Below are 22,929 nucleotides of genomic sequence, written 5' to 3'. Positions count from 1 at the left end.
AGAATATTACAAAAAATGTATTCTGTATTGCAATCAGTGTTTTATAAAATAATATTAGCCACTTAATATTATCCTTGTCTCTTTTTGGCATGGCACAAATGTATAATACTGTATTTGAATCTAGAATTTGCCTTTGCATTTTTTCTATGAAAATTAGTTAACCCCTCAGTATGAAGGACAGAAACAATAGCATAGGTTTTACAGGTTCCTTGATAGGTAACTCAAAGACAAGGATTCCAGATGTCACGAGTCAATATAGTTTGTTTTCCTGCTTTTAAGGTTAAAAAGAGCTCTTCTCTCACCATGGTTACCTTGCAAGAAATGTTAAGCACAGTTGCAAAGCCACTATCATACTCATCACCATCATAATCTTCATTAGTTCCTTTATATTCATCATGCAGTGTATCAAGAATGAAGTCTTTCTCCACTGCAGTAGAAGATCCATTACTTGTAGAAAATCCTGATGATAACATTTATGACTCAATGCATCAACAGCATTTACTCTTACCTCAGCTTCATCCAACTAGTAATACACTCCAACTTCTGAAAGTAATGTTTGAAAAATATACACGGCACTGCAGCATCTTTTTTAATGAATACAAAACATGAAAATATATGGCTTTGAGTGCACAGTAGATGCAAAGCTTGTTTCTGAGCAAGGCTCTTGGCTGTTGCATTAGGCAAATTTATGTTGTTCTTGGACAGTAATATGCACAAGTAAGGCAGGTTAACAATTTGCATCAGTGCAATAGAAAACTTTTTAAACATTCCCATTGGCTGATACTGGTGCAAGGAAGACACAAAAATTCTTAATACAGCTTAGAATGGCCTCCGAAAAAACAATTTCAATAACATTCATACCCGTTCCAAACACTACTCAGTACCAGAGAGACTGCTAACAAGTACTCTGCTAATCATTAGTCATCCTGCTTGGCTGCTGCCTCCATCCACCATCAGGTATCGCTACCTGCATATTAATATTCCGACTGACAAGAACGGACAAGAAGTAAAGCACAGTGAAAGTTGAGACAAAAGTGAAGTACGGTGTGTTCTCACTTGAATGAACTATATGACGGCGAGGCCAATTCGTTCCATCAGGGATTTCGTTCTACCCATTGGCTCCCAGGTGATCGCTACCCCCCAGGACAGAGATAAAAAAAGGGGGGGGGGCACTGCATCCCCTATAATGTATATCAAGAGGCTGCTGTTTTTATTCTAACCAAGCAGTTTTTATTATTATTATTATTATTATTATTATTATTATTATTATTATTATTATTATTATTGTTATTTTCTACTACAGACGTGGCCACACATTTACAATGCTAACTAGCATACATACATTTTCTTCTGTCCTCCATAGACAAGGTGAGAGATTTGTTAAACATACAGTTCAGGGATTTATTGAACAATCAACCACAGGTGTTTGTGATGCTTTTAAAATGCTAAGCTAACCTACATACATAAATATATAGATACACAGATTTACATATGCCCTATATAAAGTGTTCGATGTGTCTTTTACATAATACATTTGTCTCTTTTACTCTGACAGGGTGAGATAGCTGATAGAGAAACTAGTGTGCAATTAAGCACTTAACTACTGAAGGTGATTAAGATGCTTTTACAAGCTCAGGTTATATAGTTACATCACATACATACATGGTCAGCCTTGGGTACAAGTCCAATATATTATCAAGTATTTCAGTACTGTACTCATATAGTAGTTAAAGAGTTCAGCATACTTCAGCCCAGGAGGGCAAAAGTCAGTCAATATTGGACATTCTACAATATAATGTTCAAGTGAGTGCATGTTTTCTCTTTCACAAAGTTGACACATTGTGTACTCGACATTTGGGTTTTGAGAAAGCTGCCAGATACGTATATATCCCACTCGTATTCTGGTCACTATAACATCACATTGCCGAGTTCTTGCTCTGTTAGTCCCATATGTGAATGTCTCCTCACCATATCTATCAAAATATTTAATGCTACAACTTTCAGGTCTTTGTGAATTTGTTAGGTCGGTTAGATTTTCATTAGATATTTGTTTAAGTATTCTCTTTGTCACTGCTAATGAAACACCCATATCAATTTCTAGTACTGGTTTTCTACAGGCTATCTTTGCAAGCATATCAACAGTGTGATGCCTTGAGATGCCAACATGTGATGGTATCCATATGAATTTAATTTCAAATCTGTTTTTTTTTAGCAGCTAAAACATTCATTCGAATATCACTGACTATTTTCTGGGTGTTACTACTATGTGCGTTCAATGCCAGGAGTGCACTCTGCGAGTCACAGTATATAAGTCCACTGCCTTTGCCTTTTAAAAATTCAGTGGCAAGATATATTCCTGCCAGTTCGGTTTGAGTTGCACTTGACTAATCATTGACGCGCTTCATTGCTGTATGTACGAGAGAAGATTGTTCAAATATATTACATGCGCATCTGGTACATCGTCCACCTTCTTCTACAGAACCGTCAGTATAGTACTGATACACATCATTACCCATACCCTGAATACTCTCAGTGATGCTTTTCAGTGTTAGCTGTTTTAATAATGCAGAGTGTACATTATCTTTCTTGGGTGCATTTACAAAATCAACTGATAGATTCCAGTTATTCCATGGAGTAATTGGTTGATTAATCATTAATTGAGTTGGGTACATATTTAATATTTTGATGAAGTTGGCTACCTTGTAAAACCAAAATGCATAATCAGATTTCGCTCTTCTTCTATAGACCTCAGGTGAGTGTAGCATATTAGAAAGTTTAGTTTGAAACTTCATGTGTTGCCGAGATCTACTCAATGCCTTCACGCCGAAAACTGTGCTAATAGACAAAATTCTCTCACTTATGGTAGGTAATTTTAACTCTGCTCTCATATTAACTATTCTTGTGGACTTTGGAGCCCCAGGAATGAGACGCATAGCTTCATTTTGCAAGGTATCAGGAGATTTCAGCGCTTTGTTTGTATACAGTGTGAGATGTAGAGCATTGTAGTCAATCACAGAGCGTATAAATGATACATAAATCATTCTAGCAAGTCTCACGTTATTTCCATGATTGACACCAACAAGGACTCGCAAGGGCTTTAATCTCTCTGAGTGAGTCGTTTCAGCATAGGTTTGCAATTCTTCCCATGCTGCACACATTTTCTTAATTGTTGAGGAAGAGACATTCTGTACTCTTGTTTCTGTTCTATAGTCATCCTTATATGGGTTTTCATATGTTGAGTTTTACCACTGACTTTCCTGGGACTCATGGCATGATATATAATAATTACTTTAATGTTCAAAATGCAAAAAAATCACCACAAAAGTGGAATTTCTTATAGGCGCGATCGTCACTAAGCGGGCAGCTGTAGTAAACTGAGGCAGATCGGCCACGTGACCGGGAACCACGCGCTCGGTCGACCTGAACGAGTACCAACAAGTATCGGAAGTCGATGACACCGTCGGATGTCGAGTCGCATTTTTCAATGAAATTTACATCGTAACTCGAAATTATCGTAAGTAGGGGGCAATCGTATGTCGAGGTGCCACTGTATTCCCAGCTCAGCAAGCTGTTCTAGTATGATTTCTCTGTTTGATGAATCAAAAGCTGCTGCTAGGTCGATGAAGACTGCTTAAGGGGAAGCTTCAATATGAGCTTAGTATTCAGCAAAACAGTGTTGTGTACTGAGCCCAGGCATAAATCCAAATAGTTGGGGTGACAGGTGCCACTGCATACGATACATGAGTCAGTTAAGAACAATGCGTTCAATCACTTTACAAACACACGATGTTAGAGATATGGATCTATAGTTATCTGAGTGTGGTTTGGGGATGGGAACAATGACACTCTTTGTCCAAGCATCAGGTAATACTCCTGCACTTAAACTCATTCTGTACAACACTAAAAGTGGATTACCTGGTACGTGTGAGACTAATCTCAGTAGACTGTAAGTAATACCGCCCTCTCCAGGAGCAGTTGATTTGCCCATCTTTAGTGCATGATTTAATTCCCATTCAGTTACATCATTAAGGTTCGACTTGTCGATAGCTGTACAGGCAAGTTTGATGGTCGTTGTCTGGTGGGGCATGTGTCATTAAGTTTGTGCTGTAAGTTAATTGGGAGTGAGTTTAGCTTGATGTTAGTGCCCATTGATCAAGGAGAATGTTTTGCTTGTTCCAGTGGGCTGTGGTGCAGTGGTTTGGTTGGGTTGCTTCTGGAGATTTTTCGTATCTTTCCCCAAACTTCAACAAGGGTTGTTCGCTCATTTATACTTTGTAGGAACTCTTCCCAATGTTTATTACGTATAACGTTGCTCATGTCTCTCGCCTCTCTATTTGCGACAAGAAATGCATGCAAGTCACCTTGTGCTTTAGTTCGATTGTATGTACAGTATCTCCAAGCTGCTTTACTCGTTTATGTTCTTTGTCAAATACGGGGTCTAGGACCCACTTGAGTGGTGGTAGGTGTTGTCCACTTCTGCTAGACTTTTACGGCTTGTTCCCCAATGTGTAACTTAACCAAGCAGTAATCTGTTTTGTTTTGCTGACTTTCTGGGTGCTTTTTCTGGTGGTGGCAGGCATGAATAACTTTAAATGTAAGGTGTTCATAGTGCCATCGCTCACTACGCCTCTCTGAAGGGGGTCAGGTTCTGGCCCCCTCTATGTGATCCTTGGTAGGCCAATAAGAACGCCACGACTGATGGCACCACTTATGGCATTGCTTCAGTGAAATAGCATAAGGGAGGCACCAGGGCTTACCCTGAAATTGATGTTTCATTACATTCACCACTGGTGTTTTTTTTTACCTTGCTTTGCCATTTCTGCACTGCTTGCTCTCTCAATTTTATTACTGATTATTCCAACAACCTAAAAAGGAGAAACTGGTTAATCTGAGTAATCTGTGTTCATAAAGCAAGTTTTCATTGACTGTGCCAGATGTGTTAAATGCTGAGAAAAGTTTGTGTTCGGGAGGTAATTCATGTGTAATTGTTTGTGTAACGAGTGATTGGTTTGATACTAACATAACTTACGTGTATGCCAGGAGTGTGTGATGGCACTTCAGTTGTTCAGTATTATACACATGGATGAAGTCATGAGGTAGGTCAAGGTAGGAAAGTTTGAATGGGATGTACATTTGCATATACAGTAGTCCTAAAATAAGAAATTAAGAGTTAAATTTGATGTATGCAGATAATACAGTAGTTTTAAGCAGACACTATCGCGCTCCCAGCAGTCAGCCGTGAAACTTTCCCCTTATGGGCCTAACGTGTCGGGCACTCAAGCGCCAACACTGAAAAGTGTATACTCTTTTCAGTGTTGTGACCTTATTTATTGATGTATGTGTTTCTTTTTGGTATCAATGTGTTCGCAATAGAATGTTCTAGAGTAACATATGTATAAAATGTCACTAAAGCATGCGTGAGACCCACACCAAATAAAAAACTAGGTTGCTTGTTAGCCAAGCGCACAAACAGCGATGAAATGTTTTTACTCTATTCAGGTTAGTTTCCTCCAGGGAGGAAACTGAGCCACAAAATTTAAATAGTTAATTAAGGACTAGAAATGGTCAGTGAGCTTTAATACCTGGGATGTGCAACTGATAGGAGTAGTTTGTGCCATTGAAATGAGAGTAGGATGAGTTAGAAAAGGAGTGTGTCTGGCATAATGAGAACTCTGGTTAGACATTCAGCATCAGACAATTAATGAGAATTCAGCATCAGCAGGTGCAGCATGGCTTGTAGGGCATTCGTTGCCGGCGGATGCTCCACAACTTGTTGAATTCCCAGTGAGTACAGCATGGCTTGTAGATGATGATTTTTCATGGACCGTTGAAATCATGAATTTATCAATGTGGGGGTTTTCTTTTTTGCTTTCTCGACTGCAATGCGTACGTCGCCAATGTACATGTGGCAGACACTTCACGAAGCTGTCGGAATTAGCAGAGAAAATACTAGAGCAACCGTACAGGGTCTGGGAGCAAGATCGAGTTAAGAGTCCTTGAGGATCTCTTCTCAGACTAGCCTCACCTGGTTCTGCTCCACGTTGATCGTTGGGATCTCCTCAATGATTTAACACTTTAAGGGACTCCTAGGGTCCTCATCACATTTATAGTTTAGTGAATTAGGCAACTCAGTATTGAAGACACCTAGAGCTGAAGGCTTGAGTAATTTGTTGGCAGTATTCAGAAGTGGTTCAACGGAAACACCGCATAAAGCTTAACAGTAGTTTATTTACTAACTTAACCACTAATACAAAGGGTGCTTGATTTACTTTAGATTGGCGTCAGAAAGGCTATGGTTGCATTAGCGAGACTCTTGACGTCTGGCTAAATGACTCGGATCCACTCATGGTGAAACACCTAACTTAACACAGTTGACAGCCAATCATTAACACGGCAACCTAACTGCCGGTATGCAAAGGGATCACAAGAGTTCCAACCGGATACTCGGTAATGATGATATGCAATAAACACAATGGCACTGTCAATGGGACAGGCAATAACATGCACAATAATAATTTCACACAATACTATATGTGTGGTGTATGTGAAGCTCACATTCACAGACGAGTGTAATGTTGTGGTACCACACAGATAAACACGCATACACCGTCGATTCACCTATACCTGTGTCAGGTATGAAAGGTGAGAACTGTGGCTGATACTCTCAGATCAACACAGACACAATAAAACAATGACAAGATCTTGTACTTACAAGTATAAATAAATATATAAATAAATGTTTATTTAGGTAAGGTACATACATACAAGAGATTTTACAAAGTTTGTTGGATTAATAGATAGAGCTAGTACATACAATGCCTAAAGCCACTATTACGCAAAGCGTTTCGGGCAGGAAAAACATTAATGACTAAAGCTTAATACTAATGGGTATAAAGAATAAAATGTGTTGAGAACAAATAAAAATTGAGGTAAAAGAGGAGGGAACATGGCTGAAAAAGCAGCACAAATACAATTACAAATTATTACAGACATTTACATTCAAACAGCATTGTTTAAAAAAAAAACAGACATGGGTTGACAACAGAGGGGTAAGGTAGGTTACAGGGAATTTATTAGGTAGTGTTTCGTTTTTATCTTAAACTGGTTGAGAGAGGTACAATCTTTAACATGGTTGGGAAGGTCATTCCACATTCTGGGTCCCTTGATTTGTAGAGCGTTTCTAGTTTGATTAAGTCGTACTCTTGGAATATCAAAACTGTATTTATTTCTGGTGTGGTGCTCATGGGTTCTGTTACAACCTTCAATGAAGCTTTTGAGGTCAGGATTGGCATTACAGTAAGCATTTTATATATGTATAATACACATGAGGGAATGTGCAGTGACTTAATATCTAACATATTCAGAGATTTGAGTAGGGGTACCGAGTGATGTCTGGGGCTAGAGTTGTATATTGTCCTAATAGCAGCTTTGTGTTGAGTAATTAGAGGATGTAAATGATTTTGGGTAGTAGAACCCCAAGGACAAATACCATAGTTGAGATATGGATAGATGAGGGAGTAATAGAGAGTCACCAGGGCAGGGCGGGGTACATAATATCTGATCTTAGAAAGAATGCCAACAGTTTTTGAAACTTTTCTGGGGGGAGCCCCGTCGGCTCCCCGGAGCTTTGCCGGCTGATATGCTAATGTCAGACTTTGGCATCAGTCATGTGTATGGAGTTCTAGGGCTTACCGCGGACCACGAGCCAGAACCTGGCCCCCTCAGAGAGGCAAGGGGAGCAATGGCCTATAGAAACCCCCGTGTGGTTGGAAGCATTCTATGTCTGCCATCGACCGGGTCAAGCATCCAGAAAGGTAAGCATTCCAAAACAAACCCCTATTCTGGTGAAAATTGCTACCTAAGCCGAACTAGGGGATAGAACTCTTCAACAGAAAACAAGGAAACTAGTATGACGTCATACGTCACCGTGCCGCTGTCTGCGCAGCTCCCCCCTCCCCGGGAGGGGGAAGGGGGAGCCCCAGACCTCCCACGCTGGCTATCCACCCATCAGTTCTTCGGCTGATGCTATAGGCAATGGTTATGTGCTCCGGCTCCAGTGGTTGTTTCAGCACTGTACCTAGAGTGTGGTGTCTGTTTTCTAGGTGGTGCGTGAGCCGGGAGTGATTCTTCAGTACTCGGGCTGCATGCGCCTAGGGTTCCCTTCCCTAGGTGCCCTGTAAGTACTGCCCTTGGGGCTTGGGGCCACCTTCCACAAGTTCCTTGGGTCCTGCCCTTGCTTGGCCGTTTACTGCTTGGTTTTCGGCCGCTCTTTGTGTGCTCGGGTGTTCTGTCTCCCTTGTTCGCCTTAGAGTAAGGGGCAGTGTTTGCACTGGTGGGGCGCGGGGTACTGTGCAGCTTGTCTTTACCAATCATAGCGGCCGGCTCTGTTCCGCTTGGGTACGCTGTCCTCTTGCGGGGTTTTCTTTTTCTTTTTGTTGATCTACCTGGTGGGGGGTCTGCCTTTGTTCTTGCCCCTTGTGTCCCTTGTGTTCTGAGTATTTTCTGGTGGTACCCCTGCTAGGTCCCCGTGAGTGTACACGTCCCGGGGGTTCAGCTCTTAGAAAGTTGTTTGGTAGCTTTGGGTGCCGGTTAGCAGTACCCTGCCTGGGATTACCTGAGCGCGAGTTCTCTTAAAGTAAACGCTCGGGACCCTGGGAAACCCCTGGGGGCGCGCGGGTCTGATGGATGTGACCCCGGAGCCCCCCCCCCTCGCTTCCAGCGGGTTTGAGGGTTGCTCTCACCTTTTGTCTCTGGGTGACTCTCTGTTTTGCCTCCGTCTGCTGCCTGTGGGGTCGGTGACACCTTCGACCCGGAGTCCTGCGAGTTTGGTTGCTCGTTGTGGCTCGGTTACCCAGTTGTGCTAACAAAGCGGGTGCGGGCAGCAGGGGCGTTGCACTTGAGCCTTGGTGGTGGCAACGTTCTCGTGGTTTCCTCCCCGGGAGCCCCGGGGCTGCCCCGTTGTAGTTCGTTTTGGGACTTGGGGGTGTTGGTTGCTTCGGTTCCATCCATGCCCCCTTGTCTTTCCCCTGGTTCACCCTTCCTGCCTGCATCCGGTTCCTTACCGTCTGTAGGTTCGGGGCGGGGTTTTTGGTGGTGTTGAGACTCGGGCAGTCTCGGGGAATTCCCCTTCCGGGGTAGTGACGGGGGCATTTGGGCCTGTTCCTCCAGCCGTGTTGTATGAGTCTACCAGTGGGCTCCCTTCCTTAGTGTTTTCACGGCTGCCCTGGTTTTCTGGTACGGCCGGGGCTTTGGGGGAACGGCTCGGCCCCGGGGCCTGTCATGTAGGTTCCCGGGGCTGGGGAGGGGCTGACTTGGGGGGGCCTTGGCCCCGTTAGACCCCGTGGGGTTTTTTATCCCCCTCTAGGCAGGGCTTGTGGTTACGCGGAGTGGGGTCTTTCCTCCCCACTCGCCGTACGTGCTGTTGGACGTCGGCCCCTCCCCGGGCTCGGTTCCTTGGCCTTTGAGGCGGTTGGTTCCGTCCTGTGGGTGGATGTTTCCTCCCCCCCCCCCCTTTTTGGGACGGTGTTTTTGTCATGTTTCCCCGTTCGATGGGGTTCTGCGTGACTTCTGATCTCGGGTGCGCCTGCGCCTTCGTGTGCCTTCGGGACTAGTGTTGGCTTCTGTGTTCTCGAGGGTATGGGAAGGTTTTTTGCTACTTCCCGCATTATTGGAACGTCTGTCGGCTCCTCGTGCTTGTCGCCCTGTTGGGCTACTTGTCGCCCGGTTGGGCTACTTGTCGCCCGGTTGAGCTACTTGTCGCCCGTTTGGGCTACTTGTCGCCCGGTTGGGCTACTTGTCGCCCGGTTGGGCTACTTGTCGCCCGGTTGGGCTACTTGTCGCCCGGTTGGGTTCCTTTTTGGGCTCTTTGCTTCTTTGGCCGGTTTTATTGTTCCTGCTTCCTCTTAAAATAAAGAATTTTGCTTAATAACAATTGTTTCCAAATGTGTTATTAATAATAATTTATAATTTGCTTCATTAAACTATATTTTTACCAAAAAAGTCAAGATTTAATTTACGACTGGATGATCGAGGGCAGTGGTGGCTTTCCATGTGAGGGTGCGCCAATGCCAAAACATATCCAATACCGACCTATTGTTTTATCGACTGCCAGACAGGTATTTGAGGCTCCAGATACCGGTCGCGAAAACCGGTTGTTGGAACTAGCAGAATGGTAAATAAGAGGCCGTTAAATCGAGTAAGCTAATATTTGGGAGTGGGGATTTTGGTGGTCGAACAGGGTTCTGGTCGCCCGTTACCTCGTTAATGTTCCTGGTCCTAGTTGGGCGTGTGTCACTTTGGGTCGCAGGTTGCAGCCAGTTGTCTAGACTTCAAGTTTAGGCACGAATGGCGGCCACCTCCCAGGTACGTCCCTCTTTTACTTGTCTTCAGTTAGGTAGCTCCAGGGAGCCGGAGGGAGTCTCCACAGAAAACCAGTGTTGAATGTAATGAAACGCCATTTTCTGGGCGAATCCCAAAGGCTCCCTGGCAATCCTCCCTCCGGTCGGCAGATTTTCGCATTTTTTGACATTCAGCCTCTGAACTGAGTGTGGATAGCCGGCGTGGGGTCTGGGGCTTTCCCTTCCCGCTCCCGAGGAGGGGGGAAGCTGCACAGACAGGTGGCGGAGTGGCAGCTGTGACGTCATGCTTGTTTGCTTGTTTTCAGATTGAGCAGTTCTGCTTAACAGTTCGGTTTTTGGTAGCAATGTTTCACCAGTTGGGGTTTGTTTTGGGACACCTACCTTTCTGGGTGCCTAACCTAACCAGGTAGATGGTAGGCATAGAATGCTTCCAACCACATGGGGGTTTCTATAGGCTGTTGCTCCTCGTGCCTTGCTGAGGGGGCCAGGTTCTGGCTCATGGTCCTCTGTAGGCTTAGAACTCAATTCAAATTGACTGATGCCACAGTCTAATACATATCAGCCCGGTATCGTTCTGGGGTGCCTCCTGGACTCGCCCAGAAAATGGTGTTTCATTACATTCAGTGCTGGTTTTTTGGTGGAACATTGTTTTACTTCGCCCATATATTTTCTCTCCTCTTGTTGAGAGTCATTTGCCCTTGCTGCATTCGGGGCTTGGTTCCTTGGGTCAAAGGGTTCCTGAGACCAGCAGAGCCAGACCAGGAGCACAGCAGAAATAGAACAATTAAAAGATGAGTGATCATTGATCAGAGACAGAAGCGCAGATCCTTGAGTGAGGAGCTAACTGCTTGAGTAGTCAGAAAGATGGCTCAAACTGAATGCAGAAGACATCGGACCATAAGGTTTTTTTGCAATTTCCATCTCTAGTTTTTTCATCAGGTAAGTGTGTCTTCACCACCATTAGTGTCTTCCTTGCACAGTTGTGCTATTCGTTTGCTGTGTGATGTGTAATGGTACTGCTGCTGTACCAGGCAGATGGAATGTGGCTCACACATTAATTAAATAAAAAGAAAAACTCATTGGCTTTTGCAGTGTGAGAAATGGGCAAGTGTAGAAGTAAACTCAGACCAAAAATATAACAATTTGCTCTATAATAAAGATAAACAAATAACATCTGAATTACAAAAACTCCTGACTGATAATACTTGGCAAATACACAATAGCAAAAAACATATGAAAGTTTACGTTAACAATGAAAATAACACTTGTGACTTAAATGATTACACTATACAAAACGCTACAACCTGGACGTGAAGCGTGGTCTGGAGAAGCAGGCTAGCACTGTGCCAGCTTAGTGATGCCTGAGCACCCAAAGAGAGACTGACTTTGACGGCTGAGGCCAGGTGTACTTATACCCCTGATGGTGATGTCACATTCTTTGTCAATGGTTGACTGGAACAAGTCACTGGAAGGATAATGAGCAGTTTGTAGGTTATAATCACCCACCAGCTGGTGCACCTGTGATGTCTCACCTGTGGTATGGGGTGTGTCCTGTGAGTATTGTTTATACTAGTGTCTAGACTTGCGTGAGCTCAATTTTCATGGACATATTGATGATGAATGAAGGTCCTGGAGGAGTGTAGTAGTGTCGTGAGGCGTCTATCAGTGACAGAGGTGAGAGTGAGGAGGCAGTTTTCCTGGCTATGCAGGGGAATTGTGTGGCCTACTTACCTTATGGTTCTTCTCGGCCTTCGTTTGACAATTATGCTGGTCAGGTTGCATTTCTTCCAGTTCAATTTGTTTTGGAACTGGGTTTCTATAGATACCTTCATAGCATTTGGGGTTTTGACTACTGTTTAAGTGATGTATGTCAGGTATAAAAATGAACAGTATTTGTTCAGTCTGTAATAAAACAAAGTGATTGATCATTTATTTTTGTGAAAAGTAACTTGACCCAGGACAACTGTAAGTCCATAGTTTATCTTTGACACAGAAATAAGGTTTAGACACACAAAATAACTTCCACAGTTTTAACTTCACTGATTTATATATATGCTCTAACCTAAAACTCTTAACTCTCAACTTATTTCATTATCAACCCATCTTCCCCTTCAAATCCAAACACCACATAACTAAGACTAGAAATCCACTTAGAAACTGCTGAGCTCAACAGACTCATTACTTCCTCATGCTACCTCCAACCACTGCCAAGTGCCCTTGAGATCCTTGTTTACTGTACTCATTTTGTCTCTCCATCCTCTTCGGTGCATGGAAAGTCCATGCAAAGTGATGATCCATGAATGGAGATCTGGTCACACTGGTTGTTATCCAACATGCTTCCTGCCTTGAGGCTCATTGTCTCAGGTTGTAGCTTGGCTATGACCTCACCTACTACGCCTTGTTTTGTTTAGACTGAGCTTCGAGTGCAGCCTACTCCCTTGACCCTGTTGTCTTATGGCAGGTTGCCATTTAGTGGCAGTTTATGGTTATAGCCAGCATTTCTAACCAGTAGTTATTAGAGCAATGTTCACTTCCTTGTGACTCCAAGGATCACTTGCAGGAGGTTTTGAGTGGTTGGTAATTTTCATGTGTTTAACAGTATGTAAATCACTCCATTATAGATTGAGAATTCTGCATTGTCTTCTTTGCCAATTTACATAGCAAGACCACTTGTGAAGATACTAGTAATGGTGGGGGATAAGTCAACAAAGCTGGGTGTGTGTACAATAGAATGGATAGGCAAATTAGGCTTGGCTCAGAACAACCAAGGGACAAGCTCAAAAAGGAACATTTCATTCCATTTATTCCCCTATATGATTCATTCTTTATTTTTTACCTCGGCCACTATTTACTTATTCCTTAAAATGTGCATTGTCATAAATGTAAAAAGTCTTGTCTGTATGCTGATAACCTTTGCAGTATTTGCTTTACTAACACTTAGCAAATTTTCCCAGGTGGTAGCCGAGCAAAAAGCCGTTGGTTCAGATGGTGCTTCGCCAGTTATCGGGGAGGATACCTCAGGTAGACTCCATATAGCTTCCAGTGGCCAGTCCATTGTCGCACCTTGCACTGCCAACAGTAGTTATAGTGGAGAAAAGTCCTCTAGTGCCTGGGTAGACACCTCAAGTAGTGGTACCCCTGGTTGCATTGGAACTAGTGATGCTGGCGTTGCTCGTGGTGGAGGGAGTGTATCTTGTAGTAGTGTTATGAGTAGCAGTAGCCAAGGTGGTGGCAGTGAAACCAGAACTACGGCCTCATCCTCAATTGGTGGTGGTAGTAGTATTACGGGTAGCAATAGTTGTGGTGTTGGTAGTAGTAAAAGCATTGATCACACTGGTACCTCCTGTGTTGGTATTGGTGGTTCAGGAGTTTCATTAGTTAGCAACAGTGGCGGTATTGATGATGGTGGTGGTGTGCCTGGAGGATCACGTGCTGTTAGCCCCTCTCACTTACTTGCTGGGATAATGGGGACATTCAACGGAGGCCGGCCACCTAAACACCGCTCTCTGCCAGGCTCGCCTGTCCTGCAGCGCACCAGTAGGAATCGTATAAGCTCAACTCGAGATGGTAAACATGCACACAGTCTTGTTTTATTAGTTAACCATTTTACATTGTGCTATGTTTGTATAATGTTCAGTTTGTTAATGTAGTACTAATGCATTTTTGGTGTAGTTGACATTGCCTAGTGATTGTTTTTCCTTATGCTGTATAGATGTGATTAGATATAGTGAATACAGTAATTAGTTTTCTCTTAATAATACTAAAAACATACAATTCACCTATAAGTTATTATTTTATATATACAGTAGACCTGCCTACAATATATGCATAACATGAGTGTGTTTTTGCAGGTGACGTTAGTGGCAGTGGCAGATCAACACCAGACTCGAGCCACAACAGTAGTCCGGAATTGAAGCGTAAACTTTTGGACTTGAACACACAATCCACAGATTCACGATCAACTGTATCAAGCCAGGATAAATCTCCCGTAACTTCTACAGTAAATAAAAGCCTCCCACGGCCTTTATCTGGGATCAGCCAAGATAAGTCACCAGGTTCGAGCATTGCCAATCAGAGTTTTCCAGTCAGCCAACTTGTCAATGAGAGACCAAATTCAAATCAAAGCAGCAAGGCAGGCACTCCCACCTCCCCAGAAATAATAAATGTCTATAATTCAGAAAGAAGAGGAGTGAGGAGACTTACAGGAAAAACCAAATCACTCTTGAAAACCTTGCAGACACCCTTTGTTGATGGAAATAGTGTAAGTTCAGAAAATAGCTTGAATTTTGTCAATGTATAGAAGTTTTTTGTTTCTTAATTTATTACTTAAACCAACTTATTAAAAAAATGTTGTTATAAATTTAAATACTGTACCGGTGTGTTTTATGTGGAACTCTTTTATAGCCTGAAAATAAAACATATTTCCATACTCCCCCCCCCTTCCCCCCTCATAACTTTTTTACTTTTTTTTAAATAAAAAAATCTTGGTTGAAATGAAATGCCTCATTTATACGAGAGCCCCCTTCCCCCCTTGTGGCTTCCTGAAATTCGGTTATTGAGATTGCTCCATGCTAATGGGTCACATCAATCATGGAAACTGTTTGGTCTTCTGGGTACCAGATCTAGAACTTTGTCCCCCACACGGAGGCACAGGGAGCAAGTGACACCTCTCAATCCCACTGGGAAAGCATCCAGAAGTCAGCAAAGCTTTACAGACAACTAAAGGGTTCACAGAAAATGAAGCCTTGAAACCACCACACAACTCCACAAATGATTCACACAGGACAAGGGATTCATTGGAACTAACGGAATGCGAGTCTGATGGGTGTTCGCCTTTGCTACTTGATGATGATGATCATTCATTCTGCCTCCACATTGCTACCTGCTGGGTCAATAACACCTACGATCCTGAGTCCTGTCAGGTTGGTTCTCACTGTGTCTTTGCATTTGCTGATTTGGCAATGGGTTTGGAAGTTTTCAACCAGCTGCCATCTTGCTACCTAAGTTTGCTAGAGTTAAGCATTTGTGGTATATTGATCATCAGAATGCCCCAGAGTTGGCCCCTATGGTGTTTACGGATCCAGAATTGGAGGTATTTGTGACCACCTGGACCAAGTCTGCGACTCCTCTTCCTTTCCTTGCTGGTGTGGTTTGCCTTAATTTCAGGCAAACCTCAAAATCTGATCTGGTCTCTGGTCTCCCCCTCCCCTTAGTTCCAGCTCTTAAGTATCCAAAGGTTTCAGTGTCAAGTCAGGGTTTAGCTCAGGGTGTAGTGTGACCTTCAGGGGTAGTCCCATCCACTATGTCAGCAGAGGCAGCCGAATCTTTATATCCTGCCAGGGTTTCAAGGCATCCATCTGTGTTGGGCAAGGACTATGGCTCTTTCCCCAGAGCCTTTATGGCAAGTTTCAAGGACTGTGGGGGTAGCCCATTCTCCCGAGCATTCCCATTGTCACGAAACTGTTGTGCTAAATTTCCCGAACTTAACCTACATGAGGCCCCAGAAACAGAAAACTGGACATTAACCCCTAACATTTTAGTACCTGTACATCGGTTTTTGGCCTTAGGGAACTTGTATTTCAAAATGTGATATACTGTACTATTCAGAACAGGTTGGGAGGAGGAGCCCAAGGAGGGTCCATGGGTATCCCTTCAACTCCTTCCCTCTTTTTTTTTTCTTGTACCATCTCAATATATGTGTATGATCATTAAAAACTCCCCTCTGGGTTTGATTATGAGTCCCATTTGGTGCCTTAGAATAGTTGTATTTTTGGAGATTTCCATCTCTGCATTCTGTCTTAGTGGTTCGTATGAACATATTTCAGCACCAGCGTATCTTGGACTTCTTTTCGTAGATGGACCCAGCCTTTAACAAGAGACTCCCCAGAAAATAAACGTTGAATGTAATGAAACAATTTCTGAATGAGCCACGGTGGTTCCCAGACACCCTCCCTCCCCCAGGGAGTTGTGTTCTTACATCATTCATCAAACTGACAGTGGAGTGGCCTGTGAGTCATGGCCTGCCCTCTCCTCCCCCTAAATGAGGAAGAGGGTGGGGCAAATGAGTGGGCACTAGTTTTATAACATTTTTAATCGTTTGTTTATATAGTTTGGGGAGTTGTATGGCCATTTTTTTGAGCCTGTAGTCTCTGAGGCAGCCAGCTGTAGTTTGTTTAGACTCGCTGACTTTCTGGGTGCCTTCCTTGTTTATGGCATAAATTAATAACTTAATATATAAATGCCACCATGACCTGCACCTTTATGAGAGAACCAGGTTCTGGCTCTGGGTCCCCAGTTGGCTAGAGAACTCCACAACTGATGGCACCTAGTAGATGGTAGCTTCAGGGAACCACTGGGGCTCTCCCAGAAATTGGCATTTTATCACATTCAACGCTTGTTTTTATTTAAAGTGTGTGTGTGTGGAAATTCAAATTATGTTGGGTGGCATACAAAATATTGCGAATGTGGTCATTTTTGGACTTCCTTAAGAATTCTGCTTATCCAGACGTCTGGCTTATTCAGTGAAGGGTTTTTACCATATAGTTCGGATAATTGTACTTAGACAGTATTGTGTCATGAGGAAGATTTGACTTTCTCTGGGCTCTGGCTCTACTCCAATTGCTTCCTTGTGGGTCATTACTTGAACTGGCAGGGTTTGGTTTTCTTTATGGTTCATGAGCGGAGTGCGGTCAACATTCTCGCAGGAGGGTTATCTCAATTCTATTCTATTTCTGCTGAATAGACAGTCAATAATGTGTCCTTCCATTGGATCTGTGAGACGTTCTATTGGTCCAAGGTGGATCTTCTCATGTCAGCACGGAGCCAGTGCCTTACCTCCTACGTGGCTTTGTTTCCTGATCATAAAGCTTTTTTGCAGTGGATGCCTTTCGACTGGACTGATAGAGGTGGAGGTGCATTTATCATTTTCACCCCAGTTCAGTTGTTGTTCCAGGTTCTATTCATTCTGGAGTTGTATTTGGGGAGGGTGATCCTTCTGGCTCCTGGGTGGCCAGCCCAGTCATGATTTCCACTGCTTCTAGATCAGTGACTGGGTATTTTTCCATGGCTCTGCTTCTTTTAGCAGATCGGCCTAACGATGTACCTTGATGGTTTGACCTTCTCCGCTTTATGCATCTGGAGCATCTATGCATCTTGATGTGCGTCTATTGCCTAATACTATCATCTCTATGGGAAGTAAGTGTCTGGTTTACTGGTGTCCCATCTGCATCTTTCCTCACAGCAGCATAACGAGATTGGCTGGTGCTCAGTTTTTAATTATCTGTCTTTGTCGTCTTTTGTCGGTTTCAGCCAAGGCTGTCCTGACCCTTTTGTCTTGGTTGTTTCTAGATCAGCACCTCATGCCTAATACTATCATTTCTTATCACTCAGCATTAGTGGAGCTGCTGTTGCTTGTATTCACTGTTGACTTTTCCTCGGCGCTGTTCTGCCGGTTGTCTCATCACATACAGTATTTTTATCTCTTAGCTTATGCTTCTCCTGAGCCATTCTAGTCTCTTGACTGGGTGTTGGTCTTCCTGTCCTTGCCTCTTTTACAATTTCCCCTTCGACTCGTAGTATTTTTTCTCAAAGCTGTGTATTTAAATTCATTTTACCTGAATTTACCCAAGGGCCACTATTTTTGTAATGCCTTCTATCTACGAAGACAGGAAGCTGGCGGTTTGTTGAAGGTCCCCCATTTGTTCTGATGATTTCTTCAAACTGGATTTTAAAATTCAGCAGTGTTTTACTATTTACAGCTTTGATGGGTAGACGGTTCCATGGGTTTGTAACCCTATGGGTAAAAAAAGCATCTCCTGGTTTCTGTTCTACATTGTGGCTTGTTGAGCTTGAAACCATTGCTCTTGTTTTTGTTACATCTGACATTTTTGAAAAATTTATCTGGTTCAGTATCCTCCAACTTGTTCACTATTTGAAGTTTCAATGGGATCAACACTGTCATGTCTGGTTTGCAGTGTTGTTAGCCCTATGGCCCTCAACCTTTCCTGATATGAATCGACTTAGTTCTGGAATAATTTTTATTACTCATTGTTGAACTCTCTTCAACGCAGCTACTATATATCATTCTGAAGATGAGGAGGAAGAGGAGTGGAAGACCGTTATGATGTGTGAGAATGTGAGGATTGAAAGAAAATATTAGCTGGAATCAACTTAAGAGTAACATTTGTAACATTTTAAATAATAGCTCATGGGAAGCCCTTTACAACTACAGTAATGAAATTATGGTACACTGCTTTGGAAGGTTTTCTGAGGTGTAACAGTGCTGAGGCTTCATGATACTATTCAGTATGCAAATAGGTGGGTATCTTATTGGTAACTTTTTTTTTTTCCTGTATATCCTACTGGCTGATGTTTCCCTCTCTCTGAAAAGTAAAAAATAGTTTAATGACAATGATTAACTGTATTAGCTTCTAAAACATCTAATTATTTTCATGTATAATAGATGAATCCAATATATTTTTTCAAATAATATTTTTTGATTTATAAATGATTGCATTTTCTGGGGGGAGCCCCGTCGGCTCCCCGGAGCTTTACCGCCTGATATGCTAATGTCAGACTTTGGCATCAGTCATGTGTATGGAGTTCTAGGGCCTACCGGGGACCACGAGCCAGAACCTGGCCCCCTCAGAGAGGCAAGGGGAGCAATGGCCTGTAGAAACCCCCGTGTGGTTGGAAGCATTCTATGTCTGCCATCGACCGGGTCAAGCATCCAGAAAGGTAAGCATTTCAAAACAAACCCCTATTCTGGTGAAAATTGCTACCTAAGCCGAACTAGTGGATAGAACTCTTCAACAGAAAACAAGGAAATTAGTATGACGTCATACGTCACCGCGCCGCTGTCTGCGCAGCTCCCCCCTCCCCGGGAGGGGGAAGGGGGAGCCCCAGACCTCCCACGCCGGCTATCCACCCATCAGTTCTTCGGCTGATGCTATAGGCAATGGTTATGTGCTCCGGCTCCAGTGGTTGTTTCAGCACTGTACCTAGAGTGTGGTGTCTGTTTTCTAGGTGGTGCGTGAGCCGGGAGTGATTCTTCAGTACTCGGGCTGCATGCGCCTCGGGTTCCCTTCCCTAGGTGCCCTGTAAGTACTGCCCTTGAGGCTTGGGGCCACCTTCCACAAGTTCCTTGGGTCCTGCCCCTGCTTGGCCGTTTACTGCTTGGTTTTCGGCCGCTCTTTGTGTGCTCGGGTGTTCTGTCTCCCTTGTTCGCCTTAGAGTAAGGGGCAGTGTTTGCACTGGTGGGGCGCAGGGTACTGTGCAGCTTGTCTTTACCAATCATAGCGGCTGGCTCTGTTCCGCTTGGGTACGCTGTCCTCTTGCGGGGTTTTCTTTTTCTTTTTGTTTATCTACCTGGTGGGGGTCTGCCTTCGTTCTTGCCCCTTGTGTCCCTTGTGTTCTGAGTATTTTCTGGTGGTACCCCTGCTAGGTCCCCGTGAGTGTACACGTCCCGGGGGTTCAGCTCTTAGAAAGTTGTTTGGTAGCTTTGGGTGCCGGTTAGCAGTACCCTGCCTGGGATTACCTGAGCGCGAGTCCTCTTAAAGTAAACGCTCGGGACCCTGGGAACCCCCAGGGGGCGCGCGGGTCCGATGGATGTGACCCCAGAGTTCCCCCCTCGCTTTCAGCGAGTTTGAGGGTTGCTCTCACCCTTTGTCTCTGGGTGACACTCTGTTTTGCCTCCGTCTGCTGCCTGTGGGGTCGGTGACACCTTCGACCCGGAGTCCTGCGAGTTTGGTTGCTCGTTGTGGCTCGGTTACCCAGTTGTGCTAACAAAGCGGGTGCGGGCAGCAGGGGCGTTGCACTTCAGCCTTGGTGGTGGCAACGTTCTCGTGGTTTCCTCCCCGGGAGCCCCGGGGCTGCCCCGTTGTAGTTTGTTTTGGGACTTGGGGGTGTTGGTTGCTTCGGTTCCATCCACGCCCCCTTGTCTTTCCCCTGGATCACCTTTCCTGCCTGCATCCGGTTCCTTACAGTCTGTAGGTTCGGGGCGGGGTTTTTGGTGGTGTTGAGACTCGGGCAGTCTCGGGGAATTCCCCTTCCAGGGTAGTGACGGGGGCATTTGAGCCTGTTCCTCCAGCCGTGTTGTACGAGTCTGCCATTGGGCTCCCTTCCTTAGTGTTTTCACGGCTGCCCCGGTTTTCTGGTACGGCCGGGGCTTTGGGGAAACGGCTCGGCCCCGAGGCCTGTCGTGTAGGTTCCCGGGGCTGGGGAGGGGCTGACTTGGGGGCCTTGGCCCCGTTAGACCCCGTGGTTTTTTTTTATCCCCCTCTAGGCGGGGCTTGTGGTTACGCGGAGTGGGGTCTTTCCTCCCCACTCGCCGTACGTGTTGTTGGGCGTCGGCCCCTCCCCGGGCTCGGTTCCTTGGCCTTTGAGTCGGTTGGTTCCGTACTGTGGGTGGATGTTTCCTCCCACCCCTTTTTGGGACGGTGTTTTCGTCATGTTTCCCCGTTCGATGGGGTTCTGCATGACTTCTGATCTCGGGTGCGCCTGCGCCTTCGTGTGCCTTCGTTACTAGTGTTGGCTTCTGTGTTCTCGAGGGTACGGGAAGGTTTTTCGCTACTTCCCGCATTATTGGAACATCTGTCGGCTCCTCGTCCTTGTCGCCCTGTTGGGCTACTAGTCGCCCTGTTGGGCTACTTGTCGCCCGGTTGGGCTACTTGTCGCCCTGTTGGGCTACTTGTCGCCCTGTTGGGCTACTTGTCGCCCGGCTGGGCTACTTGTCGCCCGGTTGGGCTACTTGTCGCCCGGTTGGGCTACTTGTCGCCCGGTTGGGCTACTTGTCGCCCGGTTGGGCTACTAGTCGCCCGGTTGGGTTCCTTTTTGGGCTCTTTGCTTCTTTGGCCGGTTTTATTGTTCCTGCTTCCTCTTTTGGCTACTTTTCTCGTGCAGTGGTCCTGGCTGGCGCCTTCCTGCTGGGAGGGTGTGCAGTTCGGCCAGCGTGTTATGCGCATGCGCCGTGAAGTTTGTTTTGGTCTGGGCGGTGTTTTAGTGCTGGTGTTTTGTGCCCTTTTTGCTACAGTGCTTCGCCTCTCGTTCTTCTCCCTGGCTGCGGTATGTGCCCCTTCGCGCCGGGAGTGTCCTGGTTCCCAGTTATGGGGAGGACACCGCAGTTTTCCCTGTGTCATGGGTGTAGACGCCTCCTTCGCCTCTCCCTGCTCTCCTGCGGGTCCGGCAGGGTCCGGCTCTGGCGTCTTCACCTGGCGGTGCTCCCAGGTTCTTCTGGGCACGGTTGCGTCGTGTCAAGTTCGTGCCACCATTCGCCAGGTGAGTTTCTGCGGTCTGGCGTCTTTTGGCCGGGCGCTGGATGCGGTGTTGTTTATTTACCTGTCTTTATTTAGGTATATTTTTGTACGACTGAGACCGTTCGCACACCAGTGACTGTCCCTTTTTTCAACCCTTCCTGTCCCCCTCATGTTCATGTCCAACCCATGCTGGAGTCATTCAGGGGACCCTCCTTTTTTAATGTTGTGAGGTGTGGGGGTGGTTGGGTTGGTTCTGTACTCATCTGGTAAGGCTCCTGGCTGTGCTTGCAGGATTTGAGCTCTGGCTCTTGGGTCCCGCCTATCTGGTAGAACTTGCGGGATAGTACCAGTGGAGTGCAGTGGTGCTATTGGCACATTTGGGGAACACTGTATTACCATCAGAGGTCTGTGCTTGTTACACGACCTACTTGCGAGCATAAGCTTTCTTGCTGGTTCGTCTGTGGACTTCCAGGGCGCACTAGCCTGTTTTCGTATGGCAGTTCCGGCCCGTCCTTGTTGTGGAGGTATGTGGGCCGGTGGACTGCTCCTAGCAGCTGCCTGGTGGGCCACCCTCTGGCCGGTCTAGCCTGGCCTTGGGCCGGGCTTGAGGTGTGAAAGAGCTGCCAGTACCTCATCCAGCAGGTATTGAGCGGGGTTTTCTCCGCCGTCGGTCGCCTGGTGCAGGTTTCTGGGCCTGCAGGGTTTTGTCGTGTCTCCGTTGGCCCTGTCTGGGGTCTGCCTGCTCCGTTCTCTGCCTTTGCAGAAGGGAGTTGCTATTTACATGTTGCATGTTGCAGTGGTGCCTGTTGCTGCTGCTGCATGTGTGCATTGGTACCGTGTTTCACGGTGGCGTGTCCTTGTTCCTGTGTCCGGTTGTGGAGTGGCACTTTGCTGCCGTTTTGTGCCTGGGGATTGCGTGGGGGTTTTTCTGTCCCTGCCTGATTGTCCACCCCTGGTTGTTCTCCTGGGGTTTTTGTGCTTCTGCTCTTTCTTCCTGCCTCCTCTGCAGCAGGGATATTCTGCGTGTGTTCTTAGGCGGTGGTCAGCCTGTGTCCTGTGATGTGCTTCTTTGTCTCGGTCTATTGCAGTTGTTCGTACCCCTTGGTTCGGGTACTGTTCTGGCGGCAACCCTTCCGCCTTCTTTGGTTTCCTAGCTTGCCCTGCTGGTTGGTTTTTTTTTGGGGGTCTTGCGATGTCTCACGTCGGACCCGTCGTTTCTGAACTCCTGGCGGGCTTGCATGCTTTGGGGAGTTTTTCTGTTCGGCAGACGTTCCATCTCCTTGTGCCGCCTGGGTTTCGGTGGTCGCGCCCGAGATCTT

The 22,929-nt window shown here is 45.5% G+C and overlaps 1 protein-coding gene across 3 annotated transcripts in view; it reads left to right on the top strand.

The window, feature by feature from the left end:
• The window catches only part of LOC138370890 (PDZ domain-containing protein 8-like), a 213,436-nt gene that overhangs the window by 59,578 nt on the left and 130,929 nt on the right, over positions 1-22,929 (top strand). For 2 of the 3 annotated variants that reach the window (XM_069335533.1, XM_069335532.1), the window contains exons 9-10: positions 13,313-13,925; positions 14,210-14,619. In XM_069335533.1, coding sequence (XP_069191634.1) covers positions 13,313-13,925; positions 14,210-14,619 — 1,023 coding nt within the window. The remainder of the gene's footprint in view (positions 1-13,312; positions 13,926-14,209; positions 14,620-22,929) is intronic. The other variant, XM_069335534.1, reaches the window with a different exon arrangement.

Source organism: Procambarus clarkii, chromosome 33 (assembly GCF_040958095.1).
Source record: "Procambarus clarkii isolate CNS0578487 chromosome 33, FALCON_Pclarkii_2.0, whole genome shotgun sequence".
Classification (NCBI taxonomy): domain Eukaryota; kingdom Metazoa; phylum Arthropoda; class Malacostraca; order Decapoda; family Cambaridae; genus Procambarus; species Procambarus clarkii.
The sequence above is the reverse complement of the archived record's forward strand: the minus strand, read 5'-3'. Positions and strand labels throughout refer to the sequence as shown.